This window comes from Sturnus vulgaris, chromosome 2, assembly GCF_052056855.1.
Source record: "Sturnus vulgaris isolate bStuVul1 chromosome 2, bStuVul1.hap1, whole genome shotgun sequence".
Taxonomy (NCBI): domain Eukaryota; kingdom Metazoa; phylum Chordata; class Aves; order Passeriformes; family Sturnidae; genus Sturnus; species Sturnus vulgaris.
In genome coordinates this window covers 109610149-109634907 of record NC_142244.1, presented here as the reverse complement: position 1 = coordinate 109634907, position 24759 = coordinate 109610149, and the positions used below count along the sequence as shown (strand labels likewise).

Sequence of the window (24759 nt, the reverse complement as noted above, 5' to 3'; positions counted from 1 at the left end):
AAAAAGGTCCTTTGTGTATTAATTATTTCACAGTTTCTTTTGTGAATGTCTTTTCTCTGAACAACCTGCCAGGAGTATACTTCTGATAAATATCCATTTTCCTGACTGAGACTACTGACAAAAATACCAAGGCTTTACTGTAATTAGTTATTTTTCAGATCTGTGTATAATTTTTTGATTACATTTCTTATTTCATTTTGGTACAGATAATTGATACCATATCCTGTAGCATGATTTCCTATAAAAACAGACTATGTGTTCTTTTTATTTAAGAGTGCAGTGTACCACAATAATTGAATTTAATAGACTGGAGGATTAAAAGGAGTGCCGTGTCTTGATTACAAAGGAGTGTTGCTTTCAGAGTTTCAAGATGCAAGTTGCTTGCCAGGAATGTTCTTTAGTTCAGTCTTTAAGCCCAGATGGACCCCAGGGAATCTCAGTTTAAGTGTCTGTGGTGGTTGGTTGGATGTGAACTTGGCATCTTTTTCCCCTTTCCTCCTCATGCAATCCTGGAAATGAGCTCCCACCATGTGTGGGACCTGCAGGCTCTCATGGAAAGGATCTCCATGCTTGGCTCTCTCAAGAGGTTTTCCCAGCAGCCAGAGATTTGTTGTGTTTTCGCTCTGAATCCAAAAAACTCCTTGGTCTTTCTGTCATGCATGCTTGGCCCATGAGCTATTCAGTTGCTGAATTTCTCCAGATACTTTGTCTCTAATTCCTTCATCTGTAGAAGTGACATTTGGAGGAATCTATTCCACAGAGCAGTTATCTTCATGAGTGGAGTATTTCAAGTGTAAGATGATATGCAGACTGTCTCAAGGATCAGAATGCAGGATAACATTGTCATTTGTCTGACAAAGCCAACTCCTATATAAATCTGTTAACTCTACTTGGCTTTTCAGAAAAGTTCAGCTTTTGATTTGACTTCCTTTGATTTCTCTTGATTTTTCTCATACTTTTTAACAAATTAAACAATAAAAAAGTAATCCATTTTCTTCTACTTTCTGTACTTGCTTTTTTCTATTTCTGTTACTAGAAAGAATCACAATTCTGGTGTAACATCTGAAATTCAGACTAATTCTCAACCTGCCATCCATTGATAAATTATTACGTTCTCTCAGCTTGTATCTGATTTCATTTAATTATCTATTTTAATGGATTGATAATAATGCAAAATAACTGTTTTGATAGCTAGATGATGATTATTTCTACTGTATCAGGCACAATACTGACAAAAACTCAGCCTTCAGGAAACTATTAAAACAGAATTTGAGATTTGTCATACCGTTGATTCAGGCATGAAACAAGAAAACAATGAAAGAAACTGCAGAGTTGTGTCAGTGGCAAACAAAATTCGCAGTATATTGAAACATTAGAAAGCCTTTTGGTTTGCAAAGTGCTCATGGTTATCTACTATATTACATAACTTTAATCTGAGCTGCTTTAGAAAGCAAAAAGGCTCTTTTTTTGTGGCATTAAGCTGTCTGCAGTACAGAGGCTGACATTTTGAAAAGTAAATGGTAAGGTTGAGTGTCTCAGAAGTCAGTTTAAGATGGCTTAAAGACTTTAAGAAGTTAAGCGCCTGCCATCTGAGAAGTATAGTCCTTTCTGAGGCCACTAAACTTGAACATACAAAATCATTATCCTTTTCTGAAAATTTTGCTCACATAATACCTGCATGCCTTATTTGCAAGGTGTCCCCATAGGCCAAGGAGGACAAGAAGTCTACAAGGAACAAACAAGTCTAAAATAAGGCAACACAGCACACTACAGGGTTTGAATGAGTTGCCTGATCCTCCCAAAATTGCTACAAACGTTTGAAAGAGTTTACCTCCCTTCTAGTTCATTGTTTTCATGCAATGGGTGGCAATACAGCTCACAAAGATTTGTTCATGGCCAATCCTTTTTCAGGGATTTTATTTCTATATGTTATGGTTTTCATAACGTTTTGGTTTGATGTGTAAGCGTGTACTTATCAGGAAGAATTAGAAACTTACTGGACTGGGAACTGGATTGTACTCAAATAAATATTGGCCCCAGAGCAGGGGGATAGGAAGTCTCAAGTGCTTTGTTTTGATCTTTGCAGAAATGCCAAATGTGGAGAAACCATAGCAAAGAGTGAATAGGGGAACACAGAAGATAAGTACAGGGAAGAGTCTTTGTGAAGGGAATTAATGCTTAGATCAGATTGGGTTTGCCATTTGATACAGCTTGCTGAGATTTCCAGAAAGCATTAGATAGTTTCCTTTAATCAAAGGCTCTTATGGAAATGAAGCTGTGATGGGAAGGAGAGAAGATCCTTGCAAGTGTGGATAGTTGCTTAAAGAACGTGTCTTAGCCCTTTCTTTGCTGAAGTATTAACTGCAATTAAGGTAAAATAATATGTAAGATCGATAAATATATAAACGATATTGTTATTGTGATGGTATAAAGCAGTAAGGGATGTTGTTTGCTGCTTTTTGCACAAGTAAACTTGTGATTTTCTGAAATTATTTCAGCGACTGGCCAGAGATGAACCTTCCAGAGGTAACAAACATTGATCTGTGTCAGTCTAATCTACCACTAACCTGACAGTCAATAGATTTAAATCTTTCACACATCTCTGAGCCATTTATTCCCTGTTCACTTAGAGAAATCAGGGAACCTGCCTGAGTCAATCCCCCTGACCTATCAGAGAGATGCCCAACACAAAACTCTTACAGAAACCTGAGACCAACTATCCTAATGCCCTGGAAATGAGTTCTTTGAGAGTAAACTCTGCTGGCTTCAAGGAATTTTGGCTCAGTCCATCTTTGCTGCTTTGCTGCTGTGGTAACTAAGCCAAGTGACCAGAAAAATTGGCTCCATCATTTTGTAGCTGTAAATTGCTTTAGACTCAGTCAAATAGCTGCGTGGTTTTGAACACCTTAAATATAACCAAATAAAGGGGAAAACTTTCAGACATATAATGCATGTTCAAGGGATTATTTTACCAGGAGATTAAAAAGGAATGTGAACTAAATATTCATATCAGAGCAATATGGAAGAAAAGCTGCTTCAGATCATCCTGGTTGGAAGAAGGAGATAAACCTGAAATTCTGAAACTTGATTTTTTGAATTGGATATTAGAGTCATACTTCACGATACCCAGAGTTTTCTGGAGTGTTTTCAGTTTGCTTATTTTGAAATTATTCTGAATATACTTTTGTCTCTTAATTTGTAAGATTGTTCTTCTTCTTGCTCTGATAGATGAAACCTCTTAACTTTTTAAAGTCAAAAGTCAACTTGAGCCTTGTTTTTCTGTATCCCTGAACAGCTTTTCTGAAAAATACATTAAATTCACTTACAGTTCCTATAAATTCTGGCTAGATATTTCACTTATGCTGTAGGCATTTGCTGTCTTACTGTCTTTACTTTAGAGGTTCAAGTATCAAAAATCAGGTACATACCTGGGCTTCTGACTTTGTGATGATATTCTTAGGGCTACTTTTTCAATTGCCTAATTGCTAGCAGGTTGGGGGTTTTTTGTTGGTTTTTTTTTTTGTTTGGTTGGTTTTTTGTTTGTTTTTTTTTTTAGGAGAGTATCTGTCTCAGTATAAAAATGGAGCTGTGCATTGCTAGCCATACAAAATAACAGATGATTTGTTTCTCAAATTTAATTGTCCTTCTAATCAAAGTAGATGGCATTAGTATATTGAGAAAATATCTAATATTTGAGATTTCAGAACATTTTTTTACTATTGGAACCAGCCTCAGTTTTGACCAATATTCCTTTTTCATATTTAACTGCTACATCCAAAAGTAATACAATCTATTTTCTCACTGTGTTTTGCCATTCATCCATCCATTCACTCCATAGACAGCACAGCACAAGTACCTTGTTTGTTTTGGTTGACACTGGTTTAATTTGGGTTTTTTTGTTTGCTTGTTGTCTTTAGCCTTTGCTTTTTGTTTTTCTAAATGACAGATTCTCTCTAATATTATTGTCACTTCTAAGTCACTTAGAAATGATTTGACTAACAGAATAAACCACGTGTATAGTAAATTCTCATTGTGTTTAGCAGTGGTCTTGGTGACAGCTACATCTTAGCAAATCCATACAGAGGTATAGAGCTGAAGAGTAACATATTTTAAGTTAATTTCAATAACAAGTTAGACTTTTTCATTATTTCTTTTCAACTTGTTTCTCAGTGTCAGAGACTATTTTAAATATAGTGTTAAGTCTGTGCAGTTAAACTTTGGAATTGCATCATATTAAATAACATTTCAACTAGTTATAGACCAAAATAAAAAATGCTTACATTTAATTTTACGAAGAAAAGCAAAAAAAACATAAAATACTATATGAATTTATTTTATTATTTTGTTTCTAGATAGGACTTGTTCTTTAAAATTAATATGTTATTTCTCTGTCTTGTGAATTTGAAGTTTCAAAAATTCCAAATATTGTACTAATTATGTGAGATGGAAAAACAGATGCTTATTGAATGTTGATGATATCATGCCATTGAGATATCCCAGATATTAGTACTGAGAACTTGCATTTATTTTAAAGTTCACTAAACATTTATTTTCACACTTTGTAGAACTTGCATAAATAGGACCTGTATAAGGCCCCTCAAATTTTGTTCATGTTCAAAACCACTCTGTGGACAGGAGTCTAGCTTCAGTTACAAACAGCTGTACCAACTCCAAAATAACCCCAGTGAAATGACTTTGGTATTACTCATATGTAGCTTCATGAACCCTGGCAAGAAAAAGGATTTGTATTCTCTGAGAGTTTTCTCAACTTGTTAAATGCCCGTTAAATACAATTGATGAGATGGAAAATCAAGTCTAATGTTGGAGACTTGCTTCCATGACAGAACAAATTTTCCCAGTAATTTAATCAAAAGATTCTTCTTAGTTTATATGGGGGCATCTAAAGGGGAAAAAATACGACATTTCTAAGATATACTTTTAAATAATTCAAGAAAGGTGAATTCACCCTGCAAATGGAATTCTAACTCCATGATGTCTCATTTTTCTGAAAATCTGAAATTCTCAGTATTGTGTCAAAATAGAGGTCAAATGCCATCACTTAATTCTATGAGGTCATTTATATTTTCAGATCAGTCCCTACAGTCTGTATGTGAGTGTCAGGGGAGCCAGGCTGGTGAGCTCTGAGGAAATCCTGCTCAGGCAGAGCACGGGGGGGAGGCAGAGTCTGTGCTTTTACCATGCACATCACCCACAAGGTTTGTTCATTTTAGTGCTACTGTGCAAATCAAAATGTGACATAAACAGGGAACAGTATTTATCCTTGGTGTTGGAGAAGGGCATCACCACTTCAGTGCTGCTGATCTGCAAGGGCTAATTCAACCTCAGCCATTACTGCAGGGGAAACTGTGGGAGAAAAGTAAACTCCTGGTTTGAAGGTTGAGTTGAGAGGATGCAATCACCTTTTGAGTCCATAGAAACTATAAGGAGCCAGTCAGATTGGGATGAGGCAGAGAATGACTTTTCCAGATTTAGAAGAATTTGTTGATGGAACAGTGCTTGGTATTAAGGAGTTCCTGCATGAAGGCTCTGTGTGCCATCCACTATTTAGGATTTCTTCCTGGGGATCAAGAGAGCTCTTAAAATCTTTTCTGGCAATGAAAATAACTGCAGAATTTGTCATGAAAGGATGGTAGTAAATGAAAGATGCATGAAAAAAAACCCCGAAGGAATAAATGTTGCTGAAACTGTGGGGAGCTCTTCTACCTTTTTGTTTGTTTAAAAAATGCAACCTAATATGTATGAAAAAGCTAGGAATGCATATATCCCCACAGAGGCACAGGACATACTTCAGTCCTTTGGAATTGCCTTTCTGAGAAATGTGTTAATTTATTTTATTTTGTCCAGAGGCAAGGAAAGGTACTGCCTGTAGCAGGTAATCCTGTAGAAATATGATCATCAAAGTATTGCTTATGCTGATTCCTGCTGAGAAATTACAGGGGAAATAGGCTCAGGACTTGCCTAAGTGAGTTTTGCTACTGAAACACATTTAGATGGAAGTCTGGGTCTCATAAGATGTAATCAGCTTGCCTTCTGGTGTCATGGTTATGTTTGCAGCAGGTTTATAGCTTTGCGATTGCTATATCGGTTAGGGAACAGATATAAAAGGCATTTCACTGTAATTTGAAGGAACACTTAAGACTCCTGGGGTTAAATCTGGTTTTGGTTGCTAAGTCGAATTTTTAGTAGTACTGTTGAGTAAATTTTATATTTAAATTCTGATTACTCATTTAAGAAAAATTAAAATAATAAATATTTCCTGCAAATAGAGTATGACTACTGGGATATGCTTCTAAAAATAAGGAACCATTGTAGGTTTCCTAGTTTGCTTTTTGTTTGTTAAATGTTGAAATTAGTCCAAGTTTGGGCTTTCTCCAGCAGGATGAGAAGGACACTAAGAAATTTTCATCTTAGCATAAGTCTAATGTAGCAAAGAAGACACTGATTCATGTGCGAGATAGTTCTCTTAAGATTTTTCTTCTGTAAGCCATAATGACAGAGTTTCAAAAATATATAGAGGAGTAAGGAGAAAGAAAAACTCAAAGCATAAAATTTATTAACTTACATCATAAATCTTGAAGACAGAGTAATTTTATCATCTGAAGAAAACAATTGTTGTTGTAGAGGAAAATATTTCCGGTGTCGTAGGAAAAAAAGTTCAAAAAACTTCCGCCACTTTTAAGAGTTCATATTTTATTTTACAGATTCAATTTTTACAGTTTTATTATTTACTTAAACATCTGCATGATTTTTTTTTTTTCTTTTCAGTTTTCACTACATCCATTGTCTTTGTTGAACAGTAAAAAAAAGAGATTTATTTCAGTATGTTGTATATTAATTATTCAGGTTTATGTTACAAGGAGGCTACCATTTTATAGATAGCATGAATCTTGTCAGTAAGCTGTTGTAATAACTGTCATCTGACTAAAATTATATATCCTGCCATTAGTTTTGAAATGGGTTTATGAATGCCAGGTTCAGGATTTTTCAGCTGTAGACACCTTGGGAGGAAGGAGGTTGTCTTTGATTTTTTGACTCAGACAACATCAGGAGCTCATATTCCACAGAAATAACTGGACCAAAACCAGACCCAGAGTTGTGTCAGAGTTTTATTTTCTTTATTTCCTCTACTTTTGTAAGGTTTGGGTTTTGTTGGTTTTGGTTTTTTACTTTCTTTTTTTTTGTGTTGGATTTTTTTTTTGCACAGTAGAGTTGCTTAAAAAAAAAGTTTTAGGCTGATAATTTAAAAGCTCCTACTTACTCTTTCTTTTAACACTTGAGTTATACACAGCACCGTTATCTCATTTTGAAGATTTATAAATTCCCATTGAAACATGAAAAATTACCAAGTTAAAGCATGAAGAAAAGCTCCAGACATGGTTTTAGCTATCAAGATAAATCAATGACATCAATGTTTATTTGTCTTTGGTTTTTGAAAATATGTCAGTACTTTTAAGTGCATTACTTTTTGCAGGAAATATATATTTTTAAAAGGCATAAAAGGTTATGGTTAGTTCTACTAAAATAGAATTGTTACAAAGGTGAGAGCATGTCTGATCACCAAAACACTCAGAGATATAAAAATTGAGACATCATAAATTCTAGGACTATCTTCTCTTAATCAATCTTGATTTGTCTCCTTGTTTTTGTTATTTTCTGAATGCAATACTTCTTACTAAGATCTTCTTTTCCCTAATCTCAATTCAATTTTTCCCATGGCAGATGAGTTATTTCATGTTTCAATGAATCTTCACTCTAGTTTCAAAGCCCATAATCTTTTGTGCATTTATTATGCAGTTTGTGAGAGAGTATTTTGTTTTAAATGGGAATAAACTTTGGGCTCTGGAATTGCAGGCTAATAAGCATTCATTATTATGTGATTAATGCTTCAGTGAAACGAAGATGTTTTTGATGCTTTCTTTCAAAAGTGCATGGTCATTCCTTTTTGTCCTCCCAGTGCCTCAACTGTGAAGTAGAAATTGACCCTGTGGCATTTTTCTGGGAAAAAGAAACTTTATTGAATAAGGGAAATCCCAATTCCTTCAGGATATTCTCTAAAAACTTAGCTTCTAGCCCATTTCAGAAAACTGGCTCTGATTTCTTCTGTTAGCTACTAAAAAAAAAAAGTACCTGTTTTTATTTTCAGCTATGACCTTTTAAGTATTTGGCTTTTTTTTTGTTTGTGTAGTTTGTTTAGGTTTTGGTTTGGGTTTTTGTTTTTTTTTCTTTAGCAGTGCTTAATCTCAGCCTAGTTCTGAGCTTTCCCTGTGTCAATGTTTTGGGCATGATTCCATCAATGGGCCTTGCTCTCCACTGTAGGTGATTTGAAGGTGGATACATTCATTTATCCAAACAGTGCTTCATATCTGCTGAAGGAGACCCTGTAATTATGTTTTCATATGGCAAGGACATAAAATTTGCCCCAGTTTCTGCCAACCAGGAGAAGCTACAAAAAGGAGCTAGTCCAGGCCCATCTCCTTTCACCCTTTTTAATTTTTTTCCTGCCTGCATTGTTGTGACTGCACCTAGAGACATTATTACTCCTCAGATAACCAGATCAGAAACATCACAACCTGGCATCATCCTCTTCCAAGCCTTTTTCTCCTTCTCCTCTTGTTTAAAATCGCCAATGCCTGGCCAATGAGAAGGTACATTTCATGTGTTGGCTACTCAGGGTTATGGAAAGTGCATTGCTCATTCTCTTATTGAATTATGAATATGAAAATATAATTTCTAGAAATTGTAATTATTTCACATTCTTCCCCTGCAGGGTTAAGCAGAACCATGTTGTACTCCTGCCCTTGAAACAGGAGTGCAGGTAGTGTAGCTCTTTACTTTGGAGCGTTTTTCTTTTTTCTGACTTCAATTTCAAACCCAAACTCTTTCGAATATGTGAAGGTATTGTTCAGAAAACCTCTGAAGGAAAATCCATACTTCATTTAAGCCTCCCTTTCATCAGGACTAGTCAGAGCACTGAGAGCATGAAGGTGTCACTGGGAAAAAGACAGGTAGCCTTGAGCTGGGTGGCAAGTGGTTTGTTAGCATTGCTAAGGAGGCAGCTTTGTGTGAGGTGCAGTGTTCTCACTGAAAACGTGCTCCTCTGGCATGAGAGGAGGAAAGATGCAGATTAAGGCTGGAGGAAACAAATTTTCAGTTGTGATTTCTGAAGAAAGGCAAAGCACAGTGTAATGGGTTAGTTGCACTGCTTAATTAGTGGCTTGTCTTCATTTCCTTCTGCCTTCACTCAGGATTGAAAACACAAAGGAGATAACTTTGCTTGTGTTTGGGCTCAGTTGTTTATTAAATCTTATCTATAGTACAGAGAGTTCTGCAACACTTGTAGCTACCAGCTAAAAGTGAGTAAAATGGAGGCAAATCTAGCTAGTTACAAGGTCTTATAAAGCTAAACAGTCCAATAGAGAATTAACACCTATATTATTTATACTTTTGATCCAATAACCAAACTCCTGTGACCTGCAGTGCAGCACTAACTGTCCAACCAAAAACTACTGCCTGAAATCATGAAGATGAAGGAAGAAGAAGACAGAAAGAGACAACACCCAAGAACGTCCATCTTGTCCCATACATATTCCTATATTCTAAAAACCCCAAATTCCAAACCCTTCACCATGTGACACTACATACCTCTATTCTAACTACACACCAGTGATTCTAACTCCATCACTTAAATTTGGAAGCCTTCTCCAAGGCCTCGGGTCAAAAGCAGTGTTCTCCTGGGGGTCAGTATCAGAGAGCACAGAAAGCTCAAAACTCCCAGGCTTCTGGGTTCCAACAGCCCAGGACTCCTGTGCTGGTGATGTGTAGCAAAACAGCCACAGGCTGGCTGTTTTCAAGGCATGAACAGCAGCAGCAGTTAACTCACAGATATTTTCAGATCAGAATATATGGAGATAGTCATCTCAACAGCAATTAAGGAAACAATCTCCCAAACACCCATTTCGGAGGACAGTTACTGACATAGTACCACTCCATATGAAAAAAAAAATACATTTAATATCATCTTGCAGAGATGTTGTGTCAGAATTTGTAGATGTTGCTTTGATTTATTTTGTCAGGGAAAACACTAAGGTATTAGTAAGAATGAAGGATTAAACATAATAATCATAAATTGCTTCCTCCTATTATGTATTTTCTGGTAGTCAACATTTTATTTGATATAGAGTGGTGAATTTAAAAAAAAATTAATTGCTGTCATTCAGATGTTACAAGTAGAGGAAGAAACTTATAAATGTCATTGGTTCTGCCTGGCCAGTCATCAGTCCATGTTCTCCCCAGGTGGATGGCACTAAATGTAAGGGAGAGGGTAAGGTGCCTCGGGTATTATTAACAGGAAATATTACAAATAGGGATTGGCCTGGGTTATAAGGCAGATTCTTAATTTCTTGGATGCTATCTGGTATCTGTAACTTTTGTGAGGAAGCCTGGAACAGTGCTTGAAGGAAGAAGCACATTTTAATAAATCTGCTAGGTAAACTTCAGTGGCACTTCACTTTCTCTTCTATTCTCAAGAAATTCTCCAGTCCTCTTTCAGGCAATTTATTGAACACATCCAATAGCTTGGGCATTGGCCGACAACTTGGTGTAGTTCTTAGCTGTGTTTACTCTAATATTTGAACTTTATTAATCAAGATGTCAGGAGGCTGCTGCCCGAGCTTTTGATAAAGACATCTGGATTTGTGCTTTTTTTTTTTTTGCCTTTTTTTTTCTATTATTGTCAGCTAAGAACATAAATGTGGGACTCCATGTCCTGGGTTGCCAGGGAGTGCAGCCATTTAGAATCTTGCTGTGTCCATCCAGCATTTCTTGTGAACCCTGTTTAGTCAGTAGTGAAGCTGAAGATTCCAAAGAGTGAGGGAGAAATATGCCCATCTTATAAATGTTGACATTTTAAATTTGTATGTAGAGAAATAGATATATGCATATGCAATTATTTAATATTATAATTGCATATTATTAATAATTGACAATATAATTATAGAAACATAGAATTATTTGGTTTGGAAGGGACCCTTAGTGGTCATCATCAATGCAATGAGCAGCAACTTCTTCCACTAGATCAGGTTGCTCAGAGCCCATCCAACCTGACCTTGAATGTTTCCAGGAATGGAGCACCCATCACATCTCTGTGCAACCTATTCCAGTGCTTCACTACTCCTATAATTTTTTTCCCTTTATCTAGTCTGAATTTACCGTCTCTTAATTTAAAACCACTACTCCTTGTCCTATGGCTACAGGCCCTATCCAGCTACAGTTTAATAAACTGCCATTCCTCAGTGTGTTCTAAGACATAATTAATTCAATTTACTGAGTTTAGTTTAAAAATCATTTAGAACTGGTGTTTTTACCCAAGCTAGAAGTTTTCCTAATTCTTTGATTTGTTTCCTTGATTTTAAAACCAGTTGCTCTAGGCACTGTCTAACTTCTGTGTTTGCTTCCTGAAAACATTCAAGCAATAAAATTTTGCTCACATCAATGCTCCTTGTAAACAAATTTTAAGTTTCCACACTTCAGTATGCACACTGGGAGTGGAACTCTACACAGTGCTGTGGTATTATTTGACACAGTGATAGAAGTGAGTTCCCAAAACCCCCAACCACAACCTGTCACAGAAGCAATTAAATATGCCATTCTTAGCTAGGAAGGTACAGGAAGATGCAATATCTTTGTATGAATGTGATGAGAGAAAATTGCATTTAAGCTCTGCTCCCAGCCAATAAATCTTACAGCTGCCTAACTTTTCTTGGAATGATGCCGCAGGCAAAGCATACAAGTATCCCAGAAAAGAAAAAAGTAAAAAAAGTCCCTTAATGTTTTCATGATTCTCTTTATCTATTGCTTCACTATAAATTGCAAGTCCTTTCACAGAGACTAGGAGCCTTAGGGCTTTTTGTAAAGTTCTAGTGACTGTGTTACACTTATCCTGTAGAGCAAAAAGAAACTTTATCTTGTCATATCTTCCCATTCACATCACACATTTTGAAGATCAAGTGTTCCTATACTCACAGCAAATGAGTCACTCTCAATCCACAGTGTGCTTAAAAATTAAGAGAACTTTTGATGTGTTCACAATACATTCAGTTGAACGGTGCTTTCTATGAAGTGATAAACTGTGACAAAACTAAGCTACTTCATTAAAGACTTATATTTTCATAAGTCTTTTCCTGCCTTTGGTTTAACTCAGGTTGTGCCTTAGCCATTCTATGCTAAGGAAGTGATTTGTTTTTTTATTCTGGTTTAGTAGGCACATGTAGACCTCTGCTTGAACAACCATCTTTGGAGAAGATTATACAAGAAATATGTGCAGCTGTGGAGAGAACCTGCAGCTTTGGTATTATTCAGTATTGATCAAGGGTCAAGCTATAAAACTACACACATGATTTAGGCCTCAGAGCATTTCTTAGCCCCTTTTTCTACTTGAGATGGGAAGGGAGTTGCTTTATGGCATTCCTTCCCTGTCCATTCTCCCCAGTTTTCTGTCTGGAGTGGTTGCCAATTTAGGCTAGTGGCTAAAACTGTTCTGGAAGTCAAGAGCTGAGTTCTGTTCCTTCAGAAGTGCTCATACGACAATTTCTTGGTGATTTTCAAAAGGTTGTTTTTCTCACTGATAATGTAGCCCCATTTTGCCAGCCAGAGAAGAAGCAGAAGAATGGTGCTTTTACTCAAGTCTGTTGAATTGGGAAGTGTTGACAGACATGGAGACAGTTTCAGGAATATATTGATGGCAACAGCTATTGTTAGTCCAACTGTGCATATATTAAAGTGAGACGGGGATAAGCCTGAAATGATTATGAAGAAGCTTTATGCCCGCATCAAGGAAGCATCTTTCCTGAGCTTTTGTTGTTCCTGTTGAGAGAAGATGTGAGTGGGACCTGATGGGAAAGGGCAGGAAATTTCCTGTTCCTTGACAGGAAATCTGTGTGCATCATGGTGTTGAAACATCTCTCTCTTCCACAGCTTTTCCTAATTGAACCTAAAGTGTCATTGTGTAACTATGCAAAGAAAAAAAAATTGCATGGAGTTTAAATCTAAAATTATAAAGGCATGAAAAAAGCATGAATTAGAATAAAAAGACAAATTTATCAGTGGGTCCTCTGTCATGACCACCCCAAACAGACAAGAAACATGACAGTGATGACTTTGGTATTCAGGACAGGTTTGATTTCATTACAAATTTACATACTTGCTGTTTTCTACAGGACAGATATCTGGAATTGCTGAATATCTGGATGAGAAATAGGCACTAAAACATCCCAGGTGCCTTTGCTGTTGCTAACATTTTTGAACCGCATGCTGGAGCTAGGGTAACGTGTGTGGTGAACCTTTCATTACACAGTATCTGTGTTTGCTGTCTGGGATACTATTTTACTTGTGTTATTGTACAATTTTCTGTGCTTTGGGCCACATCTAGTAACTCCAAAATGACCTAGGGTCAGCAGCAGCATCCACATGTTGCACATCACCCCATTGAACTGGGAGTTTATGCAGGTGTCTGTCACTTTTACTGGAACTAGTGTTCTGTTTGTACAAACTGAACTCATGTCTTTCTGGGAAATTTGCAAGATAATTACTTTTTGGTGATAATGAGGTTGTTAAATTCTGCAATTTTTTGCATAAAAAGGGTCAATAATGTAGAATACTGGAATCAAGTAGTGTTATACCATGTTTTGTAATCTTAGTAAATATGCCCTGAATTATAAGTAGTTAAAAAAATAAATATTAACTGCGCAGGGAACATGTATTCTAGCAGTACCTTGTTTCCATATTCAACACCTGTTTTAAGAATTCACCTTTTGTAATTGTTTTAACTAAAATTTGAGCTATTTTATATACTCTGTTGATATAATCAAAATCTCAGCTATTGTACTGATACAATACAAAATTGATTGCACTCTGATATTATGCAAAACCGTGTTAAAAATGAAGCCTGGCAGGCATAGTGATCCTTGGCAGCTGCCACCCTGCTCACTGGTGCCATTCAGTGTCCCAGATATGCTGGAAGTTTGACAAGATGCAAGAGGGAGAGTTTAATTAGGCCACAGTCTTACTAATTCAACTAATCTGTGAGTTATGCATCAATCACCCCATCACAATGCAGAGAGTTTCTTCTTCCTCTGTCATTCCTGTCTGTTTGGGAAGGTCTCATGTGGCTCCAGGCCACCACAGGTGTGGGGTTGGGAGGGCATGGGGGTCCCCAGTCCTGTCTGCCTGAGAACTGACTCTTTAAGGGTCACACCTTCCCCTAAATCTGCTTTCAGCTCTGGCTGAGTGAGAAAAGGTTCTTGCTGAAGTGGCTGCTACATCACTATTGTGTGCCCTTTTAACCAGGGCCTACAGGGCAGCTCAAATAATTCACTGTTCTGTGGCTCTTCTGGAGATTAAAATAATTAATAAAAATATTCACAGTGTCTTCTTCAAACTTTCCATGAAAAAGGACATTCGCTAAAAAATGGACGTTCAAGGTCTCTGTGCTGAAGTTGAGAATGTTATTGAGCACTAACAGCTGTGGATGGTGAATTCAGCTTTTGTTTCACATTTAGATTTTTATCTCAAATCCCATATAAGAACAAACACACGCACACACACACACAAATCCCCTGAACCCATGACTGCAAGTGCTTTTTTGGGTGTACATTTATTTCCAGAGAAACTAAGTAGGCTTAGTCCTGTTTGTCCTTCTACATTTTATGTATATTACAACAAAATAGTAGACATCCAGTATTAAACCTCCAAAGCTAAAACAGATTATTGAATGACAGATGTAGATACTATGAAGTGTGTTATTTCTGCTTACAAGGCAGGGTAGGAAAGGTAGAAAATGCTTTTATTTGTGGCCCCCACTGTTAACTTGCATTGTGGCAAGAGCCCTGGACACCTCAGGGAGAACTTTCCTTTCTAAGGCAGTAAGTCTGCTGCAAAGTGCAAGGCAACCACCATGGATTTTATTTTGTTTTAATTTAAAATATATATTAAAACACCTCCTAATGTTGTTATGTACCTTTATTTCCTATAACAGGAAGAGTAAATGCGAAAATTTTAATATTCTGAGCTCTCATTATGGTATTTATCCCAGGAAGGGGAGAAAGTATTCCAAAGTCAGCTGCTGACATGCACAGAAATCCAGACAACAGGAACCCCAGACTGTGTGGCCAGGCTTGTTCACTGAGTATTAAGAAATTTGCTTTCTGCGTCCTATATTTTTGAGGATTTTGGGAACATTTAACAGATTAAAAGGGTTTAGATAAATTCTCTCTGTGTGGGGTATTTGCTTTGTTATTTCAGGGACTGACTACGGTTTTTCTGAAACAGTTACTGGTGTTTAGTGAACATGTGTCAGAATACCTGGGATTTTAACTTAAAGCCTCAACTGAAAAGCAAAGCCTTAGAAGTATTGCCTATTAAGAACTCTCAGTTGCCATTTTTGGAGATTTTGGACTTGTATTAGCAGTTGCATTCTCATCAGCAATATTAATCAGAAGTCTGGTTTTAATATTAATGCAACCCAAACAACATAAGTAATTAATTTAGGGAAAAAAAAGTAGCAAGAAAAAATAAGTTTGACCTATTAAAGGAATTGGAAATATGACAGAATTTGCTTAAATTAATTTTGTTACATATAGCTGTCCTATGCACATTGCCAGCTGGTTAATGATCCATCCGAAAACCGATACAGTGAATTGGAAATACCACTAAAGCAGAGTATAACTGCAGGAGCAGTAGGATTAACCAATAGAACACCTTTCAAAGCATGAGATCTCCAAAACATTTATTGACCAATTGCTATTGAACTAGTTCCCTAATTCAGCTTGTGTGGCAATCATCTGCATTCAGTGAAAATTGAGAGAAACATGGAATGCTTTGGTGGAGAGCTATAGCAGATGAGAGAGTGCTGATGAGATCAGAACCACAGCGAGCTGAGTACCAGCCCACAGGGGCTGCACAGAAGGGCAGGCTCTAAGGTGTGCGCTAGATCTGGGTGGTTTGGTTTTGTTGTGAATTCAATTAATTTGGAAATTTTTTATTTAATTACTGGTACATCTGTTATACATCATTTTATACATGGACTGCAACTGTAGAAAGAATGAACAAATGAAGGTGCTTAAGTCAGTAATTATTTCAAGCTCAGTACTGCTGAACAACGTATTTTTTCCAAAGAAGTCAAGGTACAAATGGAAGAAGGTTAAAGCTGTGCAGCTCAGATCACTCTGATTTAAAATGAGCTGTAAGAGAACAAAATGCATGCTTTATGTAATTAGCATGAACTTCATGTCACTGTTCAGTTTTGTGCTAACAGAACATACAAGCCTTGCTGAAGGAGGAAGATTAGCAGCATTTGCTGGAGTTCAAGGTCACTAATTCTCTGAGTGTTAAATAGGGAAACTGTATGTTTCTGCTTCCTGATGTGTGTTAAATATTTGGAGAATGAGTTAACTAGATTCATTTTTTCTTGCTAGAACCTACTATTTTAAATTCAGTGTCACTGAAATACATATGCTATGTGAGAACCAAATGTAGACTGTGTGTTGGCTTATCTGTAGACGTAAGCAGAGGTTGACATTAAAAATCCTCAATAGTTACTGCATGTGAGAGATTATATTATCCATATTTGCAGCAGTGTTCAGATGGATATATCACACAGCAATATTCAGAATTAATGTAGAGTATCCACTTTTTAGTGTGCCATGCTCTGCCATCTCAGAGAACTGTTTCTCTAGCATTTTTTGTGAATAACTTTTTTATGTCCTGTAATATGAAATCCTTTTCCTGCTGAGGAAATCGCTGCTTATTATTGTTGTAAGTACATCTGTAATAAAATTTTTTAAAAAAGTTTCCATAAACAGAATCAATCTTATTTTAAAAAGTTGGTCATGAGTCCTCTTAACACATTTTGAGAGAAGTGTATTTTGAGCTTTCATCTTATGACAAATGCCTGAACTTAGCTGAATTCCATATACCTGAGATTCAGTTAAAAAAACGAAGATGAATTCTGCACAAAAATAACTCTATAAGCTACGATTCAGGGGAACAAAGATTTTTAAACCCCTGAAAATTTCAGCTCCTGGGACATCTGTCAGGTTCCTGTCTGGATGACTTGAGACATACACGTCTGAAACTTCTCTCTGGCCAACACAGTGGTCCTGTCTGGATGATGAGGCCTCTGAACCTTTCCATTGGAAAGGGCTTGTAAGAATCCATGTGGAGAGGATGGTGGCACTGGCCTTTTGGTTTATACAGACATGACTTTTATGCATTTTTAGTTTTCAGTTTTTCATACACTTGCCTGCAGTAATTCTTTTAAATCTTGAGCAGTCAAAGCTACATTTGCTGTAATTGTCAGAAGTTATCCTCTCCAAACGTTTGAAATATTGCCATTAAAATGGAACAACTGATTTGTCTGACTATACTGGAAAGTGACTGTTTATGCACAGATTTCTCGTATAGTCATACATCAGAAATCCTATAATTGAAAAGTAGTTAATATAGAATGATTAACAGTAAGAAATAATTAATAATTCCTGTCTGTGTTATCCAAACAAACTTTCCAGTGCTTTTATTGAGGGTGTTTATTAATCTAAACATGCACAGTATATCATTAAGGTATTTTCTTGCATGATTGATTGATTGAATTAGTTGTTCACTGGGAGAGGCATGAAGTACCTAAGTATAATGGGAGGTGGGGAAAAAGGGAAGAGAAATTGACTTTCTTCAAGAGATGTATTAGCAAAACAAATGAACAATTTTTGCCAGGCAAAATCAGAATTCATTTCTGCATACTGGAGAGAGTGCATTATGTAGAGCATCATGTGGAGCTGAAGGTCAAGGCCAATCTGCTTGCTTCCTATTTTTCAGTGATCCATTATTTACTCTTGCTTAGTCAGAGTCACTGGTGCTTCCAAAGAGGAAAATAAAAGAAATGGCATCAAGAGGAGTCTCTACAAGGTACCTTAGTTGTCACTGTCATGTGCACACACCACCACAATCAAACTCAAGCACCCTGAATGCCCCAATCAGTCCCTCTAGTAGCAGTGAAACAATTAAAACAGATATATATTTGTCTTTGCCATAAGCTGTAGATGGAACTGGAAGAGAGTTGTCACCCAAACAGGCTGGAGTTTCTTTGCCTGCTGAGTTTTCAGTACTGTAAAAAGCAGAATACCACTTGATGAGTGTTTTTCCACTTGCTGTTTATTTCTGCCTTTTCCAAACTGAGGACAGTTCTGTATAAGACAAAAAATTATGTATTTGTGTTATTGTAGATTCTGGGAGCGCAACCCATGGAGCTTTCTCTCTAAAGCAATTCATTCCATATGGGTGGGTTGCTATAATTATATCTATGCAGATGCTGAATCCACTTACAATATGCAGAAACCACGGCTGTTGTTTTTGCAGAAAAATGCAGAAAAAGCTAGAGACAAAAGCCAGCTATTAATCTGGCCCATTAGGATGTGGACAGAATGACTGATACTGGTTTCTCCTCCCAGATTCTCCATTTGTCTCTGGGCTGATTTTCTATACAGCTAGTGCACACAAAAGATACAAACACTGGTGTATTTCAGTTTCTTTCTCCTCCAAAAAAAAAAGTTATTAAAAATATTTTGGTTTTTTTTCCCCTAGAACAAAAATCACTACTCCCCATAGACCTGATCTGTCTGGAAATGTCTGTGTGGCTAAACTATATCTCATCCACTGTGTGCTGTGTTGCAGTGCAGTAATACTGAATGATAAACCACAGTAGGACCTCCCTGTAATACCATGCTTATTTGTCTGGAAATACTTTTCATCGTTCCCTCATTTCCCCCTCTTCCTTTTTGTATTCTGAGGTATCTGGATGGGATAAGATTCTGGTAAAGTATATTTTGCCACACCAGATGCTCCCATTCACTTTTCATTATTATGTGTCTTACTAACACATGAAATGTTTTTCTGGATATTTTCATCTATAATCTTGCACATCTTAAAATTCATTGAATTAGAAATTAAGTCTATGTTGAGTTCTTGGGTACTTTAGATCCTCCCTGCAAAAACAAGCTATATGATCTATGTGCTCAAACTCATCTGTTGAGAAATACCATGTAAATTCCTTCTTGCTGTGTCTATGATTTAGAAATGGTAATGCAGCTAGAAATGTGAAATATTAAGCGTATCCTTTTATGTACTTGGAATTGATGGCGACTTCAAAGTCAGTCCTCATTCATTGCCTGGTTTGTTTCACTTCAGAAATGACTTGAACTGTGAACAGAAAGGAGCTGACAGTATTTTCAGATAGGCGCTTTATAGTTGTGCACTTTGCAACTATATGATAGGACTATCTCTGTTGCCTTGAATGCAAAATTAGCTTGTTGATATGTGCTGTTACAGACAGAGGAACAGATGTAGTAATTCTACTTTATTTACATGAAATCTCTAAAAAGGCATTTTCTGGCAGCATGCTAGGAATAAATACAGTATCACATATAGAAACGGCGCCATGCTATGTTAGCTCATTCAGGTGTCAGCTGTGCCATTTGGAAGTGGGCGAGAGCAGGGAGTCAGATCCTCCCAAAAGGCTGGGAGCTCTCTCACGTTCAGCAACCCAGCAGCAGAACCTGCCCCTCTGCCCAGGGTCCCTGCTGAGTGCTGTGCAGGGAGCACCCACTGGTAACACCCCCTGGGAGTCCTGGAGGAAGATATCAGATGTCCTGATTTTTTATTTCTACTTGATTTTCAAAATAGGAAATCCTCTTACCTCGTTTCCTGGTTTGTTTTTGGGATTTAAGTTTTTTTGGTTTGGATTTTGTTTGTTTGTTTGTTTGTGGGCTTTTTTGCTTTAGTTTGTTTTTCGTTTATTTGGTGCCCCCATCCCCCTGTCCCCCTCACCATTTACTTTCTGCGACTTGGATCTCCTCTGAGCTCATGTTTTCAGGCTTGTTTTTCATAGCCAAGACCTTGAGGAGCTTAACTGAGATTAGAAAATTGTGGGGGAGGTAGGGACTATCAAGATGGGGAGGGATTGCAAACCACATAAAAGTTCAACATATATAATCTGGGTAACGAAACACATATAATCTGAGTAAAGAAGTGAAATTTTAGTAAAACCCTGTGAGTCTTTTGAGCTGGGAATATGAGCACTGGTGAGCTGACAGCTGCCGCAAGGGAAATCTTTCCTGGGGGACTCTGCCTTTTCCCCGCTTCCTCTCTCCTCCTTTGCCATTGTGCAAAGGCTGAGGAAGGAGGCATTACTCCAGTGATAATCCTTGCTCTCCCTCATTGCTTCACTTAACTGTCAGGTTTTAAGCCAGGCTATTGCCTCTATTGAATTGTCCCTTTTTTTCTCTCACAGACTATTCAAACTTTCCACCACAGGGTTGGAGTTGTTTATTCAGCTTATGAGCAACCAGACGCATTAAAGATGAAATGCCTTGACTCTGAACTGCAGGCAGAAGTGGTGGGAGGAGATGCAGCTAATTTGACTTGGAGGATGATTGATGTGTAGATGTCAATTTCTATTAATATTCTCTTGAAATCACTGACGCAAGCGTGTTTTTCCCCCACTCAACATAAAATATAAATAGAAAGACAACAAAACAACCCTATCCCTTTAATTCATGATACTCAGAAGCAGTTAGGCAAACTCTGTCATTTGAAAGTGTCCTCCACAGGCTGACGAAAAGCAGCTTATGATGGTGTTCTTACCACTTTAAGAATATCAAGATGCTGTAACAGAGCTATCCACTTACTGTTAAAATGTAAAAAGCACAAAAAGCAAGTGTCACCTACAGATAGGCTTAGATAAATTGCTTAAAAATGTACAGCTCCCTCATTAGACAGCCATTCATTGCATGAAAAGAACTAAATGTATTTGTCGAGGTGTAGCTATAAAAGCCATGTTCAAAATGAAACAGAGTTGAGAGCCTGAACGCACAGCACTGTTATTCAGAAGTAGCTTTCGAGCAGAGAGTTTCAACGGGAAGGTGCTGTTTGGTTGGACACAAATCAGCAAACGTTTAGCTGAAGCGTGAATAATTCAAGCGTGCATGAAGAGCTTTCCGAAGAGAAAAAAAACCCGCAAGAATAATAAAAAAGAAATCTTCAAACATTTGCATCAGCCTTAGAGGACAATACAAGCAGCAGGATTTGAAACAGATTTACAGATGCACTCTCTTTAGTCAGGGAGAATGCTCATTAAATGCAAGATGCTTCTGTGGCTCGTGGGCTTGCACGGAGGTAGAGGTTTGCAAGACTGACGTATCAGATAAAGTCAGAGTGGTTACCACACCGACGGTGTAGCAGCTGCATAATAAATGATGGAGAGAATCATGTTAGGCATGCCCACCTAACCTAACTTGAATCATGCGAAAGGGGAGCTGCTGGAATTCAAATAGACTTTCTGGTTCCCAGCAGTCGGCAGTAATAGAATGCTTTCAGGAAGATGACAGATGCAGGGGAAAGATGCTGTTTTGCACTATCTTGATTTGTTACGGCAGCCAACTTATTGGCATGATGGAGTGACAAGAAAAGCAGCTGGCATGGAAGGTAGGATTATCAAAGCCATTGCATCATTATGAATGTAATTAGAAACTGACCATGACAAAGCATATGCTAGAATGAGCTGTCGCTGATGGCAGAGGATTTGTTGTTGAGGTCTTGAAACTCTGAAAACAAAATTCCTCGTGCAAAATGGATTTTGCAGTTTCATTTATGCTCGTGTTACTCTTTTTTTCCTGCTCGCCTCCAAGCTCGGGGAATTGCTTGCTTGAAAGAGAGTGTTCTGTTAGGATGCGACTGAAGAATAAAGTATTTTCTAAGTCTCTCTCTGAAGCCTCAGGTAGATAGAAACAAACAAATGTGAAACAAGACTGGGAAAAGCTTCCTCTGATTCACTAGCAAGCTCTGATTGATATATTGGCATATTGAAGAATTCTAAGGAAGTGAAGATGCATTTACTGAATACTCTGGTATAATGAAAAGATATTATTGCATGTCTCTGCTTTACAGTTAGTTTTTACGACAGGTTTTATTCCCCATCAGTTTTTAGCTCTTGACATTTATCTGGTTGTTCAGCATTATATAAAGAAAATACATCAATATCTCCTACAGGGTTTCTCAACAACTCCAGCATCTGTTTCAGCTATTGAACTGTATTCACGTTTTGCCAACTTGATGCCTACCCAGCTGGTCTATCATTTCTCGCTTGATTACTGTTCTTAATTTCTCTGTATCAACTTGTTTCAGACAGGATTTTGAAAGCTGTTAATGAGAAATGACAGTAGCTGCTTAACTGTTGAGAACTTGAGTATTCTCTTATTTTTGTAACATTAGAGAGCATTTCTGTGTGCATTTTTTTCATGTTCTGTGTTGCACTGTGAGGTTTTCATATAATATTTGATTTTAGCTGTGAATACTTTAAATAGGTCATAAGCATAACTTTTAGCAGAGTATTTTGAGAGAGTTTGAGAAAATTTACAGATGCTTGCTTTGGTGTAGGTATTGTCTTACTACATTATCCTTCCTCCTGTCCACCTCTCCCCCCACAACATATATATTCTCCCTCTTTGCCACGGGGAACAGTCATTAAGTGTATATTGTACATATAGAAATATATTTTATCACCACTAGGGTGAAATGTCTAAGCAGCTCCGAACAGGTGATACGAACAGGTTTAAAACAGACGTCAGCTCTATCAGAGTGCATAGCCCTCAATCAAAGAAGTAAAAGTAGTGCTTTGTAAATTTAAGGCATTCTCCTTCTTGCTGTTCAAAGGTTCAATAACCACTCAAACACTGCTTGATAGCTCACAGGCTATGATTATGTTAAATTACTTGGATTATTTTGCTTTACAAAATGCTTTCTTCTAAGTAAACTCCATTCATCATTAGATATAGTTTTTTTCACAGGTGATAATCAAGAAATCTCTTGTCAAATTGGATATTCACTCTTCTGACTTTATCTTAAATAACTTTGTTGGCTGTGTTGTCTGGTCAACAGGGATCTGGCTATTAAAGGCTAAATGTTGCTGAGTAAAGCTATAACAGTTTTAGAAAGCTGTTTCTAGATACACAGCAGTGAACCAGCCTTTGCAAAGTTTGAATGTAAGGATCAGTAAAACTAATAGCTAGTGTTACTTAGCTTGAGCATTTCCCTGTTTTGATCATCTGCAAGAGGCATTTCAAATGATTTTGTAACTGCTGGGAGGAGAGAGGATCACTGTGAGGTATGAATAGCCAGAAATAGTTCTGTAGTTTTGATGACAATAAAATAAAATGGTTTTCTATTCCACAGAAGTTCAATTAAATTTAACAATAATTTGTCATTGTTGATCATGGTGAAACCATAGAGAGAGTAGCTCCTATAAACAGCTTAAGTCTCATTCTCCTTTTCAGGGTAGCAGTAAAACTGTTTCATATTGAATATATTATATTTATACTCGTGAACCTGCTTAGTCTCTTCCTGTCTCCAGAGTGCTGGCTGGCAATCATCATACAGTAGCTACTTAAAATGGCCTTTTCCCTGTGACACCAGCAATTGTAACTTCACGCTGTCTGTGGCCATCACCCAGCTGACAAGTGATTTTATAGTTTGTTTCTGTTTTCTCTCTAGTATTTGGTTTTAGCTTTCTCTTTCACTGATGAATTAATTGGACACTAGGTGGAGCCAGCTGTTGATTATAAATAGGTCTACAGTAATACAGGCCTGTCTAATGAGCAAACCCCAGTATATAATACTTATTATTAAAAATAACAATTTAAAATGTTAAGAATTGAGTTGAAACTTAGTCATGAAAGTGTAGAGCTGGTGAGATTAGAGGAAACTATATATTCATTTCCTTTCCTTTTTTTGTCTTAGAAGCTTGTAATCAAATATGAAAAATAATAATAAGGAAAGAGCATCTACATTCAATAAAGAGGGCTAGGAAGCAATTGAGTGGAAATAGAAAAAGCAGAGAGAAGCAGCAATAAGAACCAGCAGATGTTTCTACTATAGATACATGCAGATATCCAGTTGTGTATCTGTACATCCTTTGCCTGATGCACACAGATTTTCTCTCATCCTTACATTTAAATCTTCCTTCCGTTCTGTCTTCCTGAAGTAATTTATAGAGCTGACATCTTTCACTTTATATTTAGATATGGGATGCATGTTTTCAAATCTCTTCTTGGGAGGGTGTTCTAGAAGGTGGGCAAGAGCACAGAGAGTTGTCACTCAAAGGTTGGCCAGACATAATTAAGAAAACTGTGGAAGGTTATTTACTGACTGAGGTGGATTCTGGTTGTATGTTCTCCTTCACATAATTCTGGATATTAATCCTAGTCAGGGATAAGGAATCTGTAGTCCTAGACAGCGTGACAACACAAGAAAAATACACTCACTTCCACACAGATTTACAGATATGTACCTCAGGTGTGGTACATATATTAATTCAGCAAAGAGGAGATAAAAATCAGGGTGTATGTTGCTACTTGGTTACATGAACTGAAGAGGAAAAAAAACAGGAAATAAGAAGAGTGAGATGACAGGCAAAAACGGAGATTAAGGGTTTGGGCTGGAGCAGTCTGGCAGAACAATGATAATTCCCATCAGCCTCTTTAAGTGAAGCACTTGCAAGTTCAGTCAATATCTTGTTCTTAAAGGAGCAAAAGGGAATTAGGGTAGGGAGAGGCTCGAGTTAGTGAGGAAAACTTGTGGAGGAGGGAAATGACAGCTGCCTAACACTCCAGGAGTAATGATGTTTAGAAGACTGGAGAT

The 24759-nt window shown here is 37.2% G+C and overlaps 1 protein-coding gene across 13 annotated transcripts in view; it reads left to right on the top strand.

Annotated features, from left to right (window-relative positions):
• Positions 1-24759, top strand: part of DMD (dystrophin) — a 1142416-nt gene that overhangs the window by 87179 nt on the left and 1030478 nt on the right. For 4 of the 13 annotated variants that reach the window (XM_088160362.1, XM_088160358.1, XM_088160351.1 and 1 more), the window contains exon 1: positions 21009-21549. The exons of 1 other annotated variant lie outside the window; for it this stretch is intronic. In XM_088160362.1, the coding sequence (XP_088016488.1) occupies positions 21453-21549 (97 nt within the window). In that variant the 5' untranslated portion in view covers positions 21009-21452. Of the gene's footprint in view, positions 1-21004; positions 21550-24759 lie in introns of those variants that run through there. 8 more of the 13 variants (XM_088160357.1, XM_088160352.1, XM_088160366.1 and 5 more) reach the window with 4 other exon arrangements.